The sequence below is a fragment of the Triturus cristatus genome, chromosome 1_1 (genome assembly GCF_964204655.1).
Source record: "Triturus cristatus chromosome 1_1, aTriCri1.1, whole genome shotgun sequence".
Lineage (NCBI taxonomy): Eukaryota > Metazoa > Chordata > Amphibia > Caudata > Salamandridae > Triturus > Triturus cristatus.
The window spans coordinates 80,677,622-80,696,091 of NC_140579.1; the positions used below are offsets into that span (position 1 = coordinate 80,677,622).

Below are 18,470 nucleotides of genomic sequence, written 5' to 3' on the forward strand. Positions count from 1 at the left end.
GTGAGTGTGTGTACAGACAGGTCAGCAGTGGTGAATATGTGTGCAGTTGCAGTGAGTCAGTGGCGGCTGCTTTAACAGCAAAGTGGTGTGCCAAAGCAAACGCCGGGGGTTGGGGGGCAGTAGGTGGTTGGAAGGGGAAATAATAACATTTAAACACTTACCTGCCGCTGCAGCGGCCACCTTGGTGCTCCTCTCCTGACCTTGGGCACACTGCACAGACTCCTATGGGCGAATCACAGCGCTGCTGTCATGCTGGTTATACAAGCATGAGAGCAGCGCCATAATTGGCCTGATCGGGGTGACCTGACGCTTGCTCAGGCACAGGGAGCCTGTGCTATTTCTCCATTCGGCTGTGCATCACAGCTGGGTTGGAGAAATGTAAGTGCGCATGTCGGTTTGGCCGTCCTAAGAAAGCCGGCCAAACCGGCATGCGCACTTACAGTGCAAAACTCTCCTCCCTGCAGCTGAGTGACGCTCTGTCAGGATGGTTCTGCCCCTGCCCTAAGGCTGGCAATTAACTCAGTAAGAAAAATAAAATGATAATAAACTGGTTTTATTATCATTCAATTTTTTAGTAGGTGACGTCTCTCCGCCATAACTGAGGTGCTGCCCCTGGTGAGTGTGTTGGGCTGTTCTCAGTCGCATTGTGTTCAGAGCTGCAGTTGGGGCTGTGATACTGCATCAGCATGTAAGAGACCAACGCAGGGTGGAGGGGCCTGGACACCGGCTGGCGGTTTCCTTGGGAGCTTCAGGTTCTGAGAGGTTTCGCTTCTGAAAGTGTGGTAGGAGATGTAAAGAAGCCACTGCTATGCGAAATGCCCAGACCCTTTCGATCTCAAGTGTGGAGTGGTGTAGGTTTGAGAGATGGCAATGGTAGGACTTGGCGCGCCAGAAGATATAGGCTGCCTCAGACATGGCAAATAGTTACGGCAGGCCTCCCTATCCATTTGTTGGAGCAGCATGGGACATAGCAGAGTCCCTCAAACCACTTGCATACCCATCCATGCTTCACTACCTTATGGCCTACAACCTTATGGAAAAGGAAGGAGTGCAGTGGGTGCTAGCTGTGAGGATGTGAATCCTCCTATCCCTCTAGTGAAGGTAGATAAGCAGTTATGTCCCCTACAGGGGAAGAATATAAGAAGGGAGATCATTCCAGAGAGGTTGTGGAGCCCCTGGGGCTGGACTGAGTGTTGCAGTGTATCTCAAGGCAACATTATGAGTGACCATTGTGACGGATGGCCCTTTGGGACTAGCCGTGTTAGGTCTCATACTTCTACATATCATGGTTTTCCTGTAGTTGGCGAGGTGGCCTCTTCGGATAACTCTTGATCGAGCACAATGGCTATAATAAATATTCAACCATGGCACCCAGTCAACACTACTGGGATCTGCCCCCTTGGGTAGACACCTTAGTGTACATTTGGTTATTTGGGATGGACTTAGTATTCTTTTCCATTTAGCTTTCGATGGAAGACAATTTAAAAGAATTGTACATCTTTTAAATGGTCCTACTTATGTCTAATGTATTTAAAACCAAGAAGAGAACTGTGCCTTTAGTTGGGGCTTTAAAAGGGTTTTGTTAAGTGATATCCTATATATAGGTTGATTATCTTAGTATTTACAAATGCCAGTGACGATCATAGGTCTCTCTCAAAGGGGTTTCATGTACGATACTCAGGTGTTAGTGCCTTGAAACACTTGTTGACTGTGCTCAGGTTTCTCATGGCAAGCTTAATCTTGTAGTCTTCATACAGTTTCACCTCTGATTTCCACAGCCCTTATGACCCATTATTGTTGTTGTTTCTCATCCTCAGACCAGTGATGGGATCAAGGAGAATCTGAGGAAGGAGATTTTGGAGTATACGTTTTCAAGCTCGTTCTTCGATATATTTGTAAGTGCGACCTGTTTTAAGGTCTGAGTTTAATCAAGACCTTTTAATTTTACTACCATTATACAGATAATATACTAACTTATGGGGCCTTCAGCCAGCCCTCTTCATCCTTTGGTCGTGTGTAGTGGGTGGAATAAATGTGCATGACTCCACAATATACATTATGGGGCAATGTGTGGGCCACTTCAGCCATCAAGTGCCGGCACGCTGCCCTTTCGCAGATTCACAAGGAGCACGTCCACACAAACATTCAATCAATTAAGTGCCAAGGACTGCTATTGCACTGTGTGCTGTGACATCCAAAAAAGATTTTGCTTTTAGCCAATATTTTCTTTATTTTGTTAATTTTTTATTTGAGAGCCCAGCAGTTTTCCCAATAAGGTTTTTTAATTTTTTTTTATTTAAAAAACAGGACAATGCAACAGTAGCATTGACAAAGCAAACAGACTGGCGACAATGCCTGTCCCATTGACTTTGCCAGTGTTTGCTTCCTCATTCCTTAATTGTAGTAATATGCAACAGCAATCAAAATCTACAGGATTTATTTCCCAAAAGCGGAAGAAAAGAATGCAACATGCAGAACCCATGATTAAAACAATGTATATTCCGATATCTTTTCTACGTGTTCACTACATACAATTTGTTTCACTGTGTTCCTGTTTTTCAACTGAGTTTAGAAGCAGAATACTCCCTCACCTCTCTGCATTGCTCCGTTTTTAATACTTAATTCCTACTTACTTTTCCTGCCTCACTTTTGATCAGCCATCGGTTTCTGACCTTTCCCCATTATTTTTCTCAATTCCCCTCACTTCCTGTTTAGCGTTGCAGGAGAAATAGAAAACAGACTACTGCAACCTATGCCCCATTCAAGTGTTCAGGTTTTCTGTTTTCTGTTTTTTTGCATAAACAACATTATTTTTAACTTCTAACGGTTCATTTTTGAAAACTTTGTGTTTACATTTTTTATATTTGTCTTTGCATTTATCTTTGCTTTGCCTCGTCCGGTGCCTTGAAGCTGTTTGTGCTAAATAAAGGAAGTAAACTAATCTGACCTGTGGATCCTTCCAGGTGTGCGTTAATGTCCCCTTTTTAGGTCTTAGCTGTCGAAAGCAGCGCATGCGCTGCTCGCGGCATTCGAGAGCTTCTTGAAATCAATGCATATTCTGAAGCTCTCGGTGGCGGAGTTGAAGACCCGCCCATCGTTTTAATTGGTTAGGGTCATCTTACCTGCAAAACGCTGGCTTCTGATTGTAAAGGAGGCTTCTTAGTCCCTCCTTGTTGCTGCCATGTCTCCTTTTGGCCACGCCTCCCGGCATTGGATCGTTTACTGGCGGCGTGACACTCCATTATTTGTCCCCACGCACTTTTTTCTTCTCACTTGGCTTAAAATCGCCAGTGAATGTTTGCAGGACGCGATTTGTTCCAACAGGTAAGTTTCATGCTGACTTCTCCATGGGTGGGGATTTGTTCCATTACTTTTTGACTCTCGCGTGTTTATTTTCGCATCGCGCTTTCACTTAAAGTGAAAGCGCGAAGCAAAATATACACGCGGCTGCGTTTGCATACAGTTTGTTAGTAGGATTCTGGGTTCTGAACAGAGGTCGCCCTGTGCCCTCTCAGTCTTTGAGCGGCTCTCCCGACACACCCGCAAAGCTCTAGGCGTTGCATGTTTGTTTTTGTTTTTATTATATATGTTTAGCCGGGTGTATGTATTGTGATTGTCTGGTAGCTGATGGCCTTCCGCGGCGCTGCGAGGGAACTGGGGGACATATGAGTGGTGGCGTGGCTGGATCCGCATCTTATGGTTTCGCTATTGCATTAACTTGTGTTTGAGCGCCCTCTAGTGTGCCTTTTGCACTCCTTTTTAATTGAACGTGATCCTGGACCACACTTTCTGAACGAAAAAGCCATAAACTAGAAATTCAAATGTTGTTGTTGTTTCAGCAAAGTAAATTAGTTAAACCACTCTTATTACCTCTCAATCACACGCTCCATGTCATGATACATAACAGGACTACTCCATTCCCCATCACCAAAACCTAATGGAAATGTATGTCACCATCCACAAAATGGCATTGCCTTGATGAACAGCCCTTCCGCCCAATTGCAAAGAATGAAAACTGTGTGGAAGGCAATAGCTGAGCGGGGTTATACCATAGTCCGCTCTCTCAGTGCATCATTTTTGTTAGTTGTTAGTTTGTTAGTTTTTGTTTTGTTTTTAAAGAATGGAACAGGTCGTCCAGACAGCAAACGCTGTTTGTAGTCAGACTTCATAAAAAAGCACACGTGTCTGCAGGTTCTTGATTTTGCAGATGATGATGGCTTTTGATGGATATTTTTGCTCCTCTCCAGATTATCCGTAGCCTGTTCACATGGAAACCATAGCACCTGCTAATACTTAGTGGTGCAGGAATAATTCTCCTAGGGTAGGGTGCAGTGTTGTGACTCTGTGTTTGGCAATCGGTCAAGTTGGTGATAAAGCTTTATCTGTGTCTTTAAATTTAAAGCAATAACTCGCTTGCAGTAGGGACGTCAACAAAATATGCGCACAGTAGCCCCGTTTAAGCGCGTGATCATGTTTCAGGTCTTATGAAAGTGGAACGACCCTTCCCCTTGACGTGCTGAAAACTTGTCCGTTCTAGAAAGCAGGTTCGCCCACTTAGAAAAAACACATTCCTAAGCATGTTCACAGGGTTTGCAAAGCAATGTGTTCCGCATACCACAAGTCACGTAATGCAATGCCTGCTCTCTCTAGGCTTTTTTAACTGTAGAACAATCTCTGTTTCGGAATACCTGTTGACAAACAGTCCTGTCAGTTGACTCTTAAAGTACAAACAGTTTGGGGCCGGGGTGGAATGTGGCTTGGTTGTTCAGCTGTCACTTGCGGAATCAGGAAGCCCGCCTCCCGCACCGGACCAAATGGTCAAATGAAATCGTATTGTTTTCTGTAATGCAATTTGCACAATGACACTTTCCCAAAAGACGAACACGTTTTCTTTTATCCACGTAATATTTTGTTCTTCGTATAAATTAGAGCAGTCAATACCCTGGATGAACTGACTGATAAGGTCTGGGAGATTCACTGACAGGCCATTGCATCTGAAAGAGCAGACCCAGCAAGCCAGGAACTGACTGCTCAATCCATGTGGGTATTTTTGGCATTGGCCTGTCTTTTTAGGTCTCGGCTGGCGAAAGCAGCACGCATGCGCTGCTCTCGTCATACGCCTCCACCTCTCAATGTGGAGCCGTCAGTGTAGAGACCGAGCAGGAGTTCCAACATTCTCTGGGAAAGATGTCATCATCACCTGAAGTCCCAAATCCGCCAGGTCAAAGAGTGGAGCCCAGTGAGATCACAGGGACTTAAGTGTGAGTATGCCACGCGAGTGATAGTGCACTTTACAGATACATATAACATAACATGTCAGTGCTTCATTTGTAAACAAGCATTGAAAATGCAATAGGTCTTGCCTTTTATTAAGTTAAAGCCATTTGTTTTGCTAATAATATTGTATAGCAAAGCAAATGGCTTTAACTTAAAGGAGAGACCTATTGCATTTTCAATGCTTGTTTTAGTTTGAGGATGCACCATTTAGACATTCGTTCAGAAGTGTCCATGGCCTATGAAGAGCAGTAGAGAAGATGGTCTGGCTTCAATCATGATGTTTTTTTGAGAAACCTTTACTACATTGAATTTACCCCTTCTCAAAAGACCCTGCAGGCGATAGGCCAAGGCACTTTATTTTTGACAGCAGTGAGGACACCACTGAGCACAGGGCGAGATCCTGTTGCACTGGACTGCGAGGGTCCTCATTCAAGAAGATCCCGTGCGCCCCCCCAACCATTGGTAGCATGAGACCTTTTATCCTTGACTGCACTATTTTACCCTGGAGAACACCACGACTGACAGCGTGGGATGCCTTGAATACGTTCACTTTTTATTTTATCGTCATCAGTCTCGTACATGCGACCTTGTCTATTTATAGTACAGTTTCGATATATACGAGAGTTCCTCTCAGTCTTATCAGGGTCCCGTTTCAGTCACCTTGTCTATTTTCAGTACGTTTTCATATATACGCGCGAACTTTTTTCCCGCCGTTAACAGTCTCTTCTGTTGGTCTTTGAACCAACAGCTCGTCAGGTTTTCTCTACCTTTTGGTTTCCGAATTGGTCCGACCATACTGAACCTTGTTGGTAAGATTCTTCACTAGATCGTTCCAGTTAGCTTCGCGTTTATATTGTTTTAGAGATGACATCACCATGGTTTTCTTTTCAGATCGGACTTCACGTTTTGAAGAGCGTTTTTTCTGTTGAACGTTAAGGTAACGGCTTCAGCAAGCGTCTCTTCTTTCACGTTTCTTTTTTTTTTCACACAACTTCATTTAAACACTTTATGGTGCTGGTCACTCATGGTTATTATCCGCTCACTCAGCTTACTTATTTAATTGAGTTTCAGCATGTTATTATTATACCTGCAATTTGATCGTGTATTTGCTAACTGACGTTTAGACATCATTGTCATGTTCATTTAGAATACATACATTGTTGATTTATTTTCTTACTAGATACCCAGCCCCCGACGAAGAGCCAGTAGGCTCGAAATGCATTGGGCATTTAGAAAAGTTATTTTTTGAAAATTTTGGATTGTACAAAGAAAAAGATGGAGATTCAAGTAACATTTTGGCAATGAATAAATTGCAACAATCATGGATATGTTGATTTGACATTGTTTTCATTTATTCACTACTTGTTTGGATGGAGCCAGTTTAAATACATATTAGCCTGTTTACTATCCCGAAAAAAATGTTGTTCAAGGTTTTCACCTGAATGCAAATGTGCGTGGAGACTAGGGCCCCACAGGTCCTATAATTGGAGTGTTGCATGCCTTGAATACCCCACAGCTGTCACGGTGAGATCCAGTCATCTTTGATTACATGGAACTCCACATTAGCGGATATCCACCACAGCCTACAGGCTGAGGCACATTCATCATGACTCCAGTGAATGTTCTTTCTTGGAGGAAATTCTCCATTTACCCCTGTCAATAAAAGAAGGAAATTGGGCAAAACAGAAAACTGGAGCCCAGCCCCCAAGACTGTGCAGGAATGTTTGGGCTAATTTGATCTCTAAGCTATGTAGTGAGACTGTTAAAGTAAAAGATAACGCAAAATGAAATCAGTTGTTCTTGGAAAACCAGAAAGTGCAAAAAACTATAAGGTTGTGCGATTCTGGCCCTCTATTGGTTCTGGGACACAATTTTAAATCTGCACCACACTGCCTTTGAGTTAAAATGCTCCATCTAATCTCCATTGCACCAACTCCTCTCCACCTCTAATCCACACACCTTGTTTATCTTCTCTAGGTTCTTGCCTTTTTTCGATTCTCAGGCTTGCTGCTGGGGTACGCGGTATTTCGTCTTCAACACTGGTGGGTGATAGCGGTAAGTAGTACTGTAACTTTTGCCCTATATGGAGGTACACACTGTGATAGACATGCCCGTTGGTTGAAGCGGTGATGCCTGGATTGAGTAGAGGACATGGGACTAGTGAGTTTGCGCTGGTTCTGTCTGTAGCTACATGGTTTAGCAGCAGCCAATGCAGGAGGCAGGGACTTGGAATGAGGTAGGGCCACACTCCCAACCAAATTAGAGCTTCAATAAATCAGGTTTATAAAGCATGGCTAGTCACCCGATAGGGTATCCAGGAGCGTGCAGGCCCCGGAGACTTATTCGACCAGCCAGATCTTGAGGGCCATTAGGAATTCCAGAAGTGATGTGATGGTCCAGAAGTGTGTCGGGTGTGTGGTGTGAGACTATGTTTAGAGGAGCAGCAGCAGATGCTACTCGGAGGAAGGTGAGGCTTGCTGTTTGGAAGGCCGCAAGGACAGCGATGCTAGGAATGTGAGAGAACTGTTGGTATTTGGAAGGCAGTATGACAACTGCCGCTTCGGGGAGGTGGGTTATTTCCATTTTCAAGTGGAAGGTGAAAGTTGGCCCTTAGAAGTGGGGAACTGCAGCAGCCAGTGCTTTGAGGTGACTGCAATATGCAGCCAGTGCAGGCTTCTTAAAGTGGGTATACAGGTGCTTAGAAGGAGAGGTAATGGACAGCTGGTCCTTTAAAGGTGACGGGCAATTCATGTGTTTGTTTCTTGTGTGGCATTACATAAACCCAATGCTTCATTGGGCTTCATTTAGCAAATAATGTCTGCATTTTCTCATTTGCCCACTTCTGATGGGCAACCCCTAGCAGGTCAAAGAGAAATGCATGCTCTCCATGAATTGTTGGAAATGAAACAGACGGCTCTTTTTTCCATTTTAATACGTAGAATGTTTCGCCACTTTTTCTATCGGTAAATACCCACATCTCTATAATTGGAAGTGAGCAAATTCCCTTAAAGCTGCTGCAGATTTTGAGCATTTCTGCACTCGTCACTATACATATGTTGTATTTGCTCCAAAAATCAACAAACTGTGATGTTATTAAAACAGCCCTTTGGATGCTGCGTGGAGCTGTGGCAGGAGTCTGCTAGTCCCCGGATGGGATCCGGTGAATCGCAGGCAGGTCACTTCATTGGTTTTTCCCAAGGGGGTATTGAGGTGGGGGGACCTCTGAAGTATACCCGGTGTTGTGAACTGTGCACCACTCACCGTTCCCTTTGCTCTTTTCTCAGATCACCACACTGGTGTCCTGTGCCTTTCTGATCGCAAAGGTCATTCTGTCTGAGGTGAGTTAGCTGTTCCCAGCTCTGGCCGCTTGTGCTCAGGTTCAAGTTTCACACATTGACAGTTTATGGTTTCTAGTTGGACTAGTCTGGGTTGAAAGAACTAATGTATATTAGTGAGATTTCTGTGGAAGAGTTGACTTTAAAATCTTCCTGTTATCAAAACTATCATATGACCTTAGGCACACGCTAAAAGTTCACAAGATAATAAAATATATAGTCGTAAACATTCATGTCTTTTTTGATGGTTTATTTTCGGCCAGTTGGCCAACAGGTGTCTCATCGCCTTAGGGTATATCCCTACGACTTCATGAGGGCTGTTGAGCTAAACAGTTATTTAAAGCCTTTCCTCTACTTCCGGTTGACAATCCGACCCGGAGTAACCTGTTTTGTTCACAGTTCCAACCAATATCACGTATTTTTAGGTCTCGCCTAGCGTTGTAGCGTGCACGCGCTGCTCGCTCCGTGAGGCTTCTTGTAATCGGGATTTTTGGGAAGTTGAGTTTAAGCCCCGCCCATCATTCTGATTGGGTTGAGTCAGCTTTTATGCTAAACGCTGGCTTCCCATTGAAAAGGAGGCTTTTGGTTACCGGCCTGTCTCCTTCTCGAACGGCCCATCCAGACAGGATCGTTTGCTTCATATTAGAAGGGATAGCAGGCAAGCTCAGCGGAATAGGCAATGTAGAAATACACCGACTAGCAGTCACCTAACAACCGTTGCTGATAAATTGATTGGTCTCGTTTAGATTAGCAATAGGCATTGGCATAGCCACTAGTCTGGTATTGGCCACCAGCCTTTTGGTTTTGTCATTGCTTACTTTGTGATCATTATTGCTAAACGTTATTGTTGTTGAACCTCCCATACCCTCATCAATCAATCACAAAAGAAAAAAAGCTTACGGACAAAATATTTTTGCAGTCTGAAAAAATAAACATTACTATGATGGCTCCAAGCACTGGAGGAAATTACCTTGTGTGCGGGTGTGCTCCTTGTGAAAGCGCAGACTGCTGTCACTCACAGTGAAATTAGCCAGTGGTGGAAGTGGGCTGACCCATTGCCCTCGGCTGTATGCTGTAGTGGGAGGAAAAAAGTGACAAACACCAAGAGACCAATGGAAGAAGAGGACTGCCCGAAAGCCCCTATAATAAGTAATTATATTATACATATTATTTTAATAAAATCCAAAGGTGTTCTCTAACTCTTGAACCATTTGTTCAGTGCACACTGCAATGTTTTTATGTAGCGTTCACGACTAAATATTTGGTGTTAGGTAGCGCTATAGGTAACTAGTGCTACTGTTGCCCAGCTCATTTTTACTCAATTTAATGAGGTTTAAAGATTGAAAGGCAGAGTCCACTCCTCTGGGCTTTAAACCGGTGACCTGCAGGCTGCACAGTTATCAAAGCAGCAAGTGCAGAAATTAGTGGAGGTATCATTTAACCAAGCATGTCTGCCCACAAGAATCGGTCTGTATTAATCTGTAGTGCTCTAACTTATAGTTGTTGCTAATGAGAAGCAAGGCTGGCAGTAACTGCGCCTCTTTTATTGCCAGCCTTGCTGTTCATAAGCAAGGACTATAAGCTCAAAGTGCGTGTTTAGGCACTGCTTGCAGGTTTTCAAAACACATAAATTAAAGACCTTGTCCTTTACAATGGCAATAGCTCAAATTCTCGAAATGCGAGACCTATTGCATTGCAAATGCTTGTTTTACAACACCGCCAGTAGGCGCTCTTCGAAATTGGGAATGCCCTCCCGTGGTAGTATTCCAAAATTCGCCTGAGCATGTGTGCTTCAGTATTTGCGACAATCGTAGGGATACCCTAAGAAGACAAACGTGTGTTAGCTAAAAAAGAAGGCTAAAAGAAGAGGCCAATTGGCCGAAAATAAAACATCAAAAAAGACATCCATGTTTACCACTATATATTGTATGATCTTGAGAACTTTTTACGTGTGCCTAAGGTCATATGATTTGTTTGTCAATCCTTGGATGGGGGAGTTGGGTGAATCCCCCCCACCCCCATGAGCACCGCGGTTGAGAGACCTGACCAGTTTAGATTGTGTGTGGCTTTCGAGTGAGCTCCAAGGTCCTATGAAGTCACCCATTTCTGATGATCACTGTTATCAGAAGCTCTTTAGAGCCTCTCCGTGCAGTACCTCCTGCACCACACTGCCTATGAGGTCCAATGTTCCATCTAATCTCCACTGCAGTATCTCTTCTCCAACTCTGGTGCACACCTTTTTTCTTAAATATATAAACTATTCCTGTACCAAATCCCCTCCGTGGCACATACTGCCCTCTATCTTCTCCCTTCTTTTGTGTGCCTCATTGCCTCCGAGGCATACATTTCTTCATTCTCTTCCTCTCTAGTAGCTTTTCCTATACTATGCAGCTTTCGTCACTCACAGCCCCACTTGCTTCTCTGATCTGGTAGGCGCATCCAGTCCTGCCACCGTCGAGGGGCGCGCTCGGTTAGTCTCCATGGCATTGCTTCTCTCTATGCTCCAAGTTCTCCGAGGAACATTCCTCTCCTCTACCGCAATAACTCAATGGATTGCACCACTTCTCCCTGCACTACACTTCTCCCTATGCTACACTTCTGAAAGAATTGTCTGGGACTCTCCCCAATCTCAGTGCCCAATCACTGACTGCCAGGAGTCCCTGAAACTGACGCGGATTGTTAAATGCATGTGATGCTTTTGCGCCATTCCTCATATCACACTGTGACCTTCATACATTTCTATAGAGGGACCTTAACTGAAGAATATATGAGCTGAAATTAATATCAGCATGGCAGTTGCTACCTTGATCTTATGCCAGAGCTGCGCTGTACTACCAAATTACAACCCTGAAGAAAAATACTCCCATTGAAAAGTCACAGCAAATGACTTTCCAGCAGTACCCCATGACCATTACAAATACGACACTTGTTTGCAAACTGGAGAAAACAAATCTGGTCCATTTAAAACTATATATTAATTATAGCAATGTATCTTAAATTTTATTTTGATGCAACCAAGAGGAGAAAAAACGCACACAATTTCCTTACACATGAATCATGTTGATTTGCGCATGCGATCTGCCGTATCAATACTAAAACAAGGTTAAAATGTCACAAATATGAAAACTCCAAATTCCAACCAATTTTGTTGCTCGCCTGTTTACTCTATATAGTCTGAAAAGGATACTATAACCAGACCAGCAATGGGGCATGAGTCACATGGCCCATGCAAACCGCGTCCCTTTTTACACATGCTCTTTTGTTTTACGCATGCTGTTTGACGAACAGAGCGATAGCTCTTTTATAGGATAGAGCACACTGCCAATTGTGCCACATCTTGGTGCTTCCAATAAAACTTATTAAAAAAGAATTGCCCAAAATAGCATTCTTTGGCCTGGTGAGAATTCAAAGAGAAACATGTGTTTTGACATTATCAACTTTTCCACTGGAGCATTTCTTCTCAGCATGCTGCTCTTCTCACATGCATGTGAATGGACACATCTCTCCATGTGGGATTCGTACAGTGAAAGGGGTGCAGCCCTTATTCATTCAAGTGAAGCAGGGACAAAGTCTTTTGTCACTTGTACAGCAAAGTCTTTAAGCATAGGACTAGCACTGCTATCCATGCCAAGCGGTAAAATGACAAAAGCCTTTTATCACTATGATAGGAAAGCAGACCTTTGAGATGAGCACATTTAGAGTGTCGCAGGGGTGCAGCCATTATTCATTCAAGTGAAGCAGGAACAAAGTCTTTTGTCACTTGTACAGCAAAGTCTTTAAGCATAGGACTTGCACTGCTGTCCATGCCAAGCGGTAAAATGACAAAAGCCTTTTATCACTATGACAGGAAAGCAGACCTTTGAGATGAGCACATTTAGAGTGTCGCAGGGGTGCAGCCATTATTCATTCAAGTGAAGCAGGGACAAAGTCTTTTGTCACTTGTACAGCAAAGTCTTTAAGCATAGGACTAGCACTGCTGTCCATGCCAAGCGGTAAAATGACAAAAGCCTTTTATCACTATGACAGGAAAGCCGACCTTTGAGATGAGCACATTTAGAGTGTCGCAGGGGTGCAGCCATTATTCATTCAAGTGAAGCAGGGACAAAGTCTTTTGTCACTTGTACAGCAAAGTCTTTAAGCATAGGACTAGCACTGCTGTCCATGCCAAGCGGTAAAATGACAAAAGCCTTTTATCGCTATGACAGGAAAGCAGGCCTTTGAGATGAGCACATTTAGAGTGTCGCTGGTGTTGAGGGTGCTCTATACTGGAGCTGCTTTCCATCCAAACTTGAGATCTACCCAGAATTCTTTGCTTCTTTTTTGCATAGTTTATGCGTCACTCTAAGCCTGAAAGGGTATTGTTTTGACTTGCATATATGTATATATGCATCTATATATGTGTGCATATATGTGTATGTGTGCGCATACGTGTACAAATGAGAAATTTATCAAATTATCTTTGATCAGCCATGCCACTCTAAATTATATCAAAAGCAGAAGTGTCTCTACCAGTGAGTGTTCTTTTTAAGAGTACAGTTTAGTTTTGTAATTGATCAATTGATCTTTTTTTGTGTTTATGTATGACATGTGACCTCATTTGGGTAGGTTATTGCAGTTTATTATTGTTTTTTGCGTATGAGTATGTGTGTCTATGTGATCACGTGTGCGCTTGGTGTGTGTGTGTGTATATATGTATATATATGCGTGGTGTGTGTGTGCGCGCATATGTAATTTTACAAACGTTTTTTTAATGTAAAAGTAACTTCACTGACTTGGTCATATAAATGTTCCTTGTGCGCACATTAAAATCCTTTCCAGTGTGCATTCACAAAAATAATTCACAAACTAGCTTCAGTTGCACCACTTGACACACTTTTCAATTAAAGATTTTTTCCAGGAGGGAGACTTCCAAGAACCACTTTCTTGGTTAGGTTGGCAAGGTGCTCCATGACGAGGAGATTAAGGGTGTCACAGTTGTCTGATTTAAAAAAAATAAATAAATAAAAATGGTACCCACACCCGAGCTGCACGCCCCATCTTGTTTTCTACTGAAATAATTCAGCTTTCCATTGACCCCTCTGTGACACTTCTTATATTTTTCTTTCTTTAGATCTTGTCTACAGACAGCTTTTAGGAAGACTTATTTTGTACAATTCCTGGAATAAGCTTTGACCAGCCCCTGGTTTATGACTGGATAAAGTTAATATCTGTCTCAGTTCGATGCTACTCATTGCTTTATCTCTATTCTTGTAGCGCCCCTGGGGCATCGCGTCTTTACCATTGTTATTACTAGACGATTTGTATCTTTAAATTGTTGACATCATGGAAATAATGCATTTTTGTTTTCCCCGTCCACCCTCTACCCCACGCGCCCCACCATTCTATTCTATTCTTGTGGTCGTGTATAGTGCACGGCTACCCGGAGGCCTCCCATATCATCCTTTCTCAGTGAGGGCTGCACTACTTTTTTTTTTTTTTCTTCATTTCTCAGCACTTCATCCGGTACTATGTTATGTTGTTATGTTATTTTTACGTCTAACGCGCACAGATACTACAGGAGTGTCCCGGCACAAGCCTTGAAAGAGTGAGGGGACACAGAATTAAGGAAATAAGTGCGTCTTCAGCTTTTTTTTTAAGAGACTGAAGTCCCGAGTACAACGGAGCGCAAGGGGCAAATCATTCCAGCCTAAAGCGGCCTTGACAGCCAGAAAGCTACCGCCCGTCCTTTGCAAGAGAAAGCGTGGGACTTGAGCCAGAAATATGGGAGGAGGAGCGCAGGTATCTTGCAGGGGTGTTAAAGGAGAATCGTTTCTGCAAATAGATTGGCCCTGTAGCATACAGAGTGCGATGGGCGATGACTAAGACCTTGAAGCTAGCCCTCTCTGTAACAGGCAGCCAGTGCAGAGTGCGAAGATGTCTTACGCTACACCTGGCCGAGATGTTCAGGAGAAGCCTGGCAGCCGCATTCTGCCCCACTTGCAGTTTGTGAAGTATATCACTCGGGACGCCAACATATAGGGTGTTGGCGTAGTCCAACCGAGAAAGAATTAGGGCTTGTATGACTGTCTCCTTGGAAGCCTGAGGAAGGAGAGGAAGGAACTTCCTAAGAGTTTTTAAAAGTCCAAAACAGGTCCCTGCCAATTACTTAATCTGGGTCACGAACAGGAGGTTCTCCTCGAACCAAACCCCCAGGTTCTTGACAGGTTGCCCTGAGGAGGCAGGATGAACAGAGCCGGACGGCCAGATTGATTCTCTAAAGCTAAACTTTCCAAATAAGAGGATTTCAGATTTTTCCTCATTACATTTCAATTCGGCTGCCGCCAACCATCTAAAAACTGCAGACAGGCAATGTTTGGCGGCAGAGATGGAGGACTCGTTTTTCACTCCAAGGGAACAAGAGCTGGGTGTCATCGGCGTAAGCGATTACCTTTCGCGTCTAAGTCCTCAGCCAGTTGAACCAGAGGGGTAACGTAAATATTAAAAAGAAGAGGGCTCAACGAAGATCCCTGTGGAACCCCTGTGGTCACTCGTTTTGGTGAGGAGGAGAATGGTGGAAGCCACAGGGAGGTCTGTACTCCCTTTTCCCTTCACTTCTCAGTACTTCATCCGGTATTGTGCCACCAGTGAGGTCTGTACTCCCTTTTTCTTAATTTCTCAGTACTTCATCCGGCACTGTGCCACCAGTGAGGCCTGCACTCCCTTTCTCTGCAGAGTAATACATTGCATGGTTCCTGGAGAATGTGCCGTACACCTCCTTCACTTGACACTAAAGTGTGCAGTGCCATACTACTTCATGCAGTCTACTCTGCCTTTCTCTGCGTTACCATGTAGTCTCTGAGAGCTACATTTAGCTTCTCTGCAAAGTGACGCTTCCAGTACTGCACCACCTCTGATGTGGGCAGTTTTTCTCTGCACAATGACCCTCCCATACGATGCTGGTCTGAGATCTACAGTTCGGTTCTCTGCACAGTAGCTCTCCCCGTACAGGGCCTACTGTTGTAGCTGCAGCTCCTTTCTCTGCACAGTAGCTCTCCCTGTACACGGCCTGCTGTGAGAGCTACACCTCATTTCTCTGCACAGTAGCTCTCCCCGTACAGTGCCTGCTGCGAGATCTACAGCTCCTTTCTCTGCACAGTGGCTCTCCCTGTACACGGCCTGCTGTGAGAGCTACAGCTCCTTTCCCTGCACCGCAGCTCTACATGTGCTGCACCACCTGTGAGATCTAAAGCTCAATTCTCTGCACATTAGCTCTCCCTTTACAGTGCCACAGCTCCTTTCTCTGCACAGTAGCTCTCCCTGTACAGTGCCTGCTGTGAGATCTACAGCCCCTTTCTCTGCACAGTAGCTCTACCTGTACTACACCACCTGTGAGATCTACAGCTCCATTCTCTGCACAGTTGCTCTCCCTATAAACGGCCTGCTGTGAGAGCTACAGCCCCTTTCTCTGCACAGTTGCTCTCCCTGTACTGCACCACCTTTGAGATCTACAGCTCCTTTCTCTGCACAGTAGCTCTCCCTGTACTGCACCACCTGTGAGATCTACAGCTTTTTTCTCTGCATAGTAGCTATCCCTGTACTGCACCACCTGTGAAATCTACAGCTTTTTTCTCTGCACAGTAGCTCACCCTGTACTGCACCACCTATGAGATCTACAGCTCCTTTCTCTGCACAGTAGCTCTCCCTGTACTGCACCACATGTGAGATCTACAGCTCCTTTCTCTGCACAGTAGCTTTCTCTGTACAGTGCCTGTCGTGAGATCTACAGCTCCTTTCTCTGCACATGAGCTCTCCCTGTACAGTGCCTGCTGTGAGAGCTACAGCCCCTTTCTCTGCACAGTAGCTCTCCCTGTACTGCACCACCTGTGAGATCAACAGCTTCTTCCTCTGCACAGTAGCTCTCCCTGTACTGCACCACCTGTGAGATCTACAGCTTTTTTCTCTGCACAGTAGCTCTCCCTGTACTGCACCACCTATGAGATCTACAGCTCCTTTCTCTCCACGGTAACTCTCCCTGTACAGTGCCTGCTGTGAGAGATACAGACCCTTTCTCTGCACAGTAGCTCTCCCTGTACTGCACAACCTGTGAGATCTACAGCTCCTTTCTCTGCACAGTAGCTCTCCCTGTACTGCACCACCTGTGAGATCTACAGCTTTTTTCTCTGCACAGTAGCTCTCCCTGTACTGCACCACCTATGAGATCTACAGCTCCTTTCTCTCCACAGTAGCTCTCCCTGTACAGTGCCTGCTGTGAGAGCTACAGCCCCTTTCTCTGCACAATAGCTCTCCCTGTACTGCACCACCTGTGAGATCTACAGCCCCTTTCTCTGCACAGTAACTCTCCCTGTACATGGCCTGCTGTGAGATCTACAGCTCCTTTCTCTGCACACCAGCTCTCCATGTACTGCACCACCTTTGAGATCTACAGCTCCTTTCTCTGCACAGTAGCTCTCCCTGTACTGCACCACCTGTGAGATCTACAGATTTTTTCTCTGCACAGTAGCTCTCCCTGTACTGCACCACCTGTGAGATCTACAGCTCCTTTCTCTGCATAGTAGCTCTCCCTGTACTGCACCACCTGTGAGATCTACAGATTTTTTCTCTGCACAGTAACTCTCCCTGTACTGCACCACCTGTGAGATCTACAGATTTGTCTCTGCACAGTAGCTCTCCCTGTATTGCACCAACTGTGAGATCTACAGCTCCATTCTCTGCACAGTAGCTCTCCCTGTACTGCACCACCTGTGAGATCTACAGCTCCTTTCTCTGCACAGTAGCTCTCCCTGTACTGCACCACCTGTGAGATCTACAGCTCCTTTCTCTGCACAGTAGCTTTCTCTGTACAATGCCTGTCGTGAGAGCTACAGCTCCTTTCTCTGCACATTAGCTCTCCCTGTACAGTGTCTGCTGTGAGAGCTACAGCCCCTTTCTCTGCACAGTAGCTCTCCCTGTACTGCACCACCTGTGAGATCTACAGCTTCTTCCTCCGCACAGTAGCTCTCCCTGTACTACACCACCTGTGAGATCTACAACTCCTTTCTCTGCACAGTAGCTTTCTATGTACAGTGCCTGTCGTGAGATCTACAGCTCCTTTCTCTGTACATTAGCTCTCCCTGTACAGTGCCTGCTGTGAGAGCTACAGCCCCTTTCTCTGCACAGAGGTTCTCTCTGTACTGCACCACCTGTGAGATCTACAGCTCCTTTCTCTGCACAGTAGCTTTCTATGTACAGTGCCTGTCGTGAGATCTACAGCTCCATTCTCTGCACCGTTGCTCTCCCTGTACTGCACCACCTGTGAGATCTACAGCTCCTTTATCTGTACAGTAGCTTTCTCTGTACTGCACCACCTGTGAGATCTACAGCTTCTTTCTCTGCACAGTATCTCTCCCTGTACTGCACCACCTGTGAGATCTACAGCTCCTTTCTCTGCACAGTTGCTCTCCCTGTACTGCACCACCTGTGAGATCTACAGCCCCTTTCTCTGCACAGTAGCTCTGCCTGTACTACACCACCTGTGAGATCTACAGCTCCTTTCTCTGCACAGTTGCTCTCCCTGTACTGCACCACCTGTGAGATCTACAGCCCTTTTCTCTGCACAGTAGCTCTACCTGTACTGCACCACCTGTGAGATCTACAGCTCCTTTCTCTGCATAGTACCTTTCTATGTACAGTGCCTGTCGTGAGATCTACAGCTCCTTTCTCTGTACATTAGCTCTCCCTGTACAATGCCTGCTGTGAGAGCTACAGCCCTTTTCTCTGCACAGTAGCTCTCCCTGTACTGCACCACCTGTGAGATCTACAGCTCCTTTCTCTGCATAGTAGCTCTCCCTGTACAGTGCCTGCCGTGAGATCTACAGCTCC

The 18,470-nt window shown here is 45.0% G+C and overlaps 1 protein-coding gene across 12 annotated transcripts in view; it reads left to right on the forward strand.

Annotated features, from left to right (window-relative positions):
* LOC146869505 (stAR-related lipid transfer protein 3-like) overlaps window positions 1–18,470 on the forward strand; it is a 146,113-nt gene that overhangs the window by 75,330 nt on the left and 52,313 nt on the right. For 9 of the 12 annotated variants that reach the window (XM_085602296.1, XM_085602033.1, XM_085601760.1 and 6 more), the window contains 3 exons: window positions 1,818–1,895; window positions 7,255–7,332; window positions 8,562–8,615. In XM_085602296.1, coding sequence (XP_085458422.1) covers window positions 1,818–1,895; window positions 7,255–7,332; window positions 8,562–8,615 — 210 coding nt within the window. The remainder of the gene's footprint in view (window positions 1–1,817; window positions 1,896–7,254; window positions 7,333–8,561; window positions 8,616–18,470) is intronic. The other 3 variants (XM_085602663.1, XM_085602575.1, XM_085602746.1) reach the window with 3 other exon arrangements.